At 39.2% G+C, this 4,397-nt stretch overlaps 1 protein-coding gene across 2 annotated transcripts in view; it reads right to left on the bottom strand.

Moving 5' to 3' along the window:
• Window positions 1-1,228: 1,228 nt before the first annotated feature.
• LOC121904959 (dynein axonemal heavy chain 11) overlaps window positions 1,229-4,397 on the bottom strand; it is a 38,118-nt gene continuing 34,949 nt past the window's right edge. The window contains exons 76-82 of one of the 2 annotated variants that reach the window (XM_042422803.1): window positions 3,762-3,890; window positions 2,893-3,135; window positions 2,623-2,805; window positions 2,421-2,536; window positions 2,058-2,170; window positions 1,824-1,964; window positions 1,229-1,659 (exon numbers count right to left, since the gene is read on the bottom strand). In XM_042422803.1, the coding sequence (XP_042278737.1) occupies window positions 1,412-1,659; window positions 1,824-1,964; window positions 2,058-2,170; window positions 2,421-2,536; window positions 2,623-2,805; window positions 2,893-3,135; window positions 3,762-3,890 (1,173 nt within the window). In that variant the 3' untranslated portion in view covers window positions 1,229-1,411. The remainder of the gene's footprint in view (window positions 1,660-1,823; window positions 1,965-2,057; window positions 2,171-2,420; window positions 2,537-2,622; window positions 2,806-2,892; window positions 3,136-3,761; window positions 3,891-4,397) is intronic. The other variant, XM_042422804.1, reaches the window with a different exon arrangement.

Here is a 4,397-nt window from a genome sequence, read left to right as displayed (position 1 = left end):
CTTCAGTATGAATATATAATCATAGTTAAACTTTAATCTGCACATCTCAGTTTTCAATTAACCTAAGTTAAATCAATTTTAGATAAGATCGTGCTGCTTTAGATTTTTTAAAAAGTTAAAGGTTTCATTTGCTTCATATGAAGTTAATCAGATGCTAACAGAGAGTGCAGACAGATAAAAGATGCGTAATCTAATGTGTTGCTTTCTCATAGAGAGCTATCAGTGTCTTTGAATAGGTTTCTCCAACAGGCCAGGCTGAATGAATTACACTAGTCTGTTAGTATTCTGCCTCCGCCGTACAAAAGGTCAATGTCAAATGCACCTCATTTAAAAGTCAATAGCAACCATGCACATCATCTCCTGGGAATTCTGTCCGGGAACCCTCCAGACGGCATTGTGTATCACTCAGTTAGTAGAGGGCAGCCGGAGAGCTTTTTTAATCTTGACCTTCCAATAAAATATGCTCCCTATCCAGAATTACATGGTCTAAAATGGAGACATAAGCTCCCAACAAATCATGCCCAGACTGAACCATCTCAGGGGAGAGGTTCAACAGCGTCAGACACAACAGGTTTAACACTGCCTGAACATGTATCTCCACTTCTTTATTTGCTTTATCTTCAAATCTATAACACGTTCACACACTACTACATCAGTATTGACACCTATAAACCAAATTGGATACAATAATAGAAATGCAAGATTATAAAATTATATATTTGTTTTTATCTTGTTAGAGTGTATTAGCAATATTTACAAAACATGATAAAAATCAAAACGATAATACATGATTAAAGATCCCCTCCAGACATGTATTAAGACACATAAAATACTCTGCTTGAAACAATAATGTGTGTTTGATATTGTTTTTCCACAAAAAAGTAGAATTACTATGTTGAAATCCTTAAAATTACATCTCCTTCTCCTTCCTTAAAAATTCCAGAATATATGAATATGCAAATATTTTTCATTTCAAAAGTTTAACTGCTGGATACAAGATGTCTCTTACTTCATGGTAAAGTCCATTATTAGTGTTTGTGCACTGAAGGCTTCAAGTTTCCACATCACACTTATCTGAGTTGAATATTGGACCAGAATTGGCTCCAAGCTAGTTGTGATGTCACAAATCATGATCATAGGACCACAACTTAAAATCAGATTTTCACTGAGCTCAGAAAAACTTTCCACTTTCAGCAGATGAATATGAAAACAGGCTTCTAGTGTCAAACATGTACATCATTCTGCACAGTGAAGCTCAAACATCCAACTGTATGAACAAGAAAAACACATTTTTGAGTGAAGGGGAACTTTAAATATTGTCTCAATAAGGGAAGAAATAATCGCTTCTAAAACTATCCAGGTAACACTGTTTACAGAATACTGTTTTAAGATATAATAAAATACTTCTCTGTCACACGGAAAGCAGCAGTGCCACTCCAGCTACAATCCACTTGGCAGGAGGCTGTTTGTTTCTGAGGTGGAGGGTCCAGACATATGTGGGTCCACGTTGTTTAGTGCGATACACTGGACACTCGTAAGTATTCTTGAGCTCTTGCTCCTCCGCTGGCACGGCTCTAACATACAGCACCGGCATGGCTGGGGTCAGATCCCTCAAAACCGCCTCAGAGATGACTCCAGACTGAGTGTCCCAACGTGCTCCTGGGAGGACACAGGACATGCTGGATTGTGAGTCTGACTGGTAAAACTATCAGAGGTGCTATTTTACCTACACATATGTCACTAAACATCGTCAAATCTATGAAACTGAATTGAGCCCAGCAGGATGTATTGCAGGGATATAAGTATAACTGATTAATCCTGACCTTCCATGAAGAGTCCGTGGATGTAGGCCCCTTCACGTGGTGGATGTCCAAAGTCGTCTTTCGTCTTCTTTGTTACATCTACAGTCAAAGTCATCTTGTCCAGGGGCCACTGATTCTTGCGAGCGATGCTCTGCAGAACAGCTGGGGGGGGGGGGGGGGGGGGGGGTGTTTATAACTCTGGAGCACACATTATCTGAATTATCTGTCTTGTTGATTTTAAGACTGTGACCTCACCAGTGAGGAAAGACTGCGGGTTGAAGAGTCCTGAGAGCCAAACAACTGCTGGTAGAACAAAGTCCTGAGTCCAGCTGTCCAGCTCGCGACAGCTACACATTAGATCAATAAACCTAGAAAACAAATAATCAATCAATTACATAATTTATTGAAGGACTAATATCCAATCAGATCCCTTTATAATGTGTCTGTAAGGATCACACTAACATTTGCACATGATTGAAGAAATTTAATGACTGATTTTCTACTTTGATGACCAATGCAGTGTATCAAAAGGAAACATACTAAAGGGCACAATAAAGTGGAAATGATAAAGGCCATGTTGAGTAGAAAAATACTGTGTTATTAGGAAGCAGCAGTTACCACTGTGCAAGTGTTTTAGTGGAGGGATAAGCCAGTCTGGACCATGAATCTGGAACAGAGTCACTGAACAGGACTGCCTGCAGAGCCTCCATACTGGAAGAGATGGTGAGTTCTCCCTGTGAACAGAGAAATCCTCATTAATGATAAGAGTATCACTGTTGATTTGTATATGTGTTAACAGTACAGTAAACTACTGCTGTACCTTCAGGCCAAGATCCAGCTCATTAAGTGACTTCCTTATTTCTGCCAGCAGAAGATTCATGCGTTCACACTCCTGCAAACAGACTGAAATGTACGGGCTTCGCTCTGTTGTCTTTGTCATCATCTCTGCCATGTTATACTCCTCAGGAAGCTTATCAAGGATATCTTCAATGACAGATTTGACCTGACAAACATCAATAAACATGGTTAGGTTATTTATGTAGGTAAATCATTGTGCTTTTTTTCAATGTTTCTTTCTGTCTGTCCTCACCTTCTCCTCTGTGTTCTGAGCTGTCCTCTCTCCTCTGGAGGAGTCCTGCGGCTGTAGCTCCAGCAGAGTCCTTAAGAGGTTGTCTGAGGTGACAGTGAGGCACTCAAGCTCAGCATTTGGATGTAGACCATACAGAGTGGGATTCTCAGATGGAAGATGTTCATCAGTGTAACTGTGGTATCCACTGTAGTCCATGAACGGGGGAGCCAGGAACCCGGGACACAGAAAGAGCTCCCCTTCAAACTATGAATTGAAATTTTGATTAATACACATACAGCACAATAAGACAGCAGTGTACCTGTAAAATTGTTGCTGCACCTACAAAAAAACACACTGATTAATGCCTGATTGTGCAAATTGCATTTGAGGAGATGCAGTAGCTGTGTAGCTTGGTGGTAAAGGTCAACCGGCAGTTCTTTGTGGGGTTGAAGAAGATGAACTCCAATTGGTGCATCTATCAAGCAAACACTTAAAGACAAAAGCACTAAATAATCGCCTGTTAATGAGTGCAGTGGGGTTTCAGGCAGCTGGGCATCTAGCACAGTGCATATTACCAAAGTGAGAGAGGTAAAGTAGCAACAGCAAAGACAGAAAGTGCACTATTGCAGTTTAGTTTCACATCCCAAGAGGGCACCCTTTACCTTAACAACACCACCAAGACATTCAAAACAGCTTTGTAGATTTCCTTTACTATTTGGCACCATCAATTTGTCCATAGCCATACTTTAGGTCGGTATCCAGATTAATGAGTAGAAAAAAAAGTGAAAATTATACAATTAAACCAGTAAAAATCCATTTTTGGTGCAATCCCAAATGCATAAAAGAAGACAAAAAATATATAGTTTATTCTTAGATGAACACTGACTCACCATTTTTGGATGCATGAATTCTTCCAGATAAGTCTTACACAGTCTTCTATCCCAGTCATCAGTAATGTGTCCTCCATACATGATCTCTCCAAAAAGATAACACAGATCTTCCCAAGGCACCTGCATAGACTGTAATAGACTTAGACTGATATGACAATGCACATGCAAGAATATGAGCATATAAAACCTTTATAAAAAAAAAAATTGTTCCATCATCTCATATTTCCATTTTTTATTTAAATTCTTCTACATTATAATATTCCTTCTTTGAGGTTTCCAGCAGTAACTTTACGATCTCTTCCCAAATAAGCTCTTTTAATAATGTTAACAGTAGGGAAATGTAACAAAATTATGTTTCTTTAAACACACTGATCTAATGTATGACAGAAGAGTCTTTTTCCTCAGCGGGAGATTATGATCCGTGAGGGTGAAGGAGGAAGAAAAGAACCTGTGATTCATAACAAATTACAAAAGCTGGAGGTTCACAATCATTTGTACCTGTATTGTTTTGCAAATTGCTTCCTTCATCAGCTCTAATTGCAGTGATCACTTATGTAGCGTTGTGAACTGTCACATTGGCTGCATGTAATTACATTTAGGATAACGCTTCATTGCCCTCCTAATGAATTCTCTGTA

Source organism: Thunnus maccoyii, chromosome 10 (genome assembly GCF_910596095.1).
Source record: "Thunnus maccoyii chromosome 10, fThuMac1.1, whole genome shotgun sequence".
NCBI lineage: Eukaryota > Metazoa > Chordata > Actinopteri > Scombriformes > Scombridae > Thunnus > Thunnus maccoyii.
This window is presented reverse-complemented; position numbering and strand designations above follow the sequence as displayed.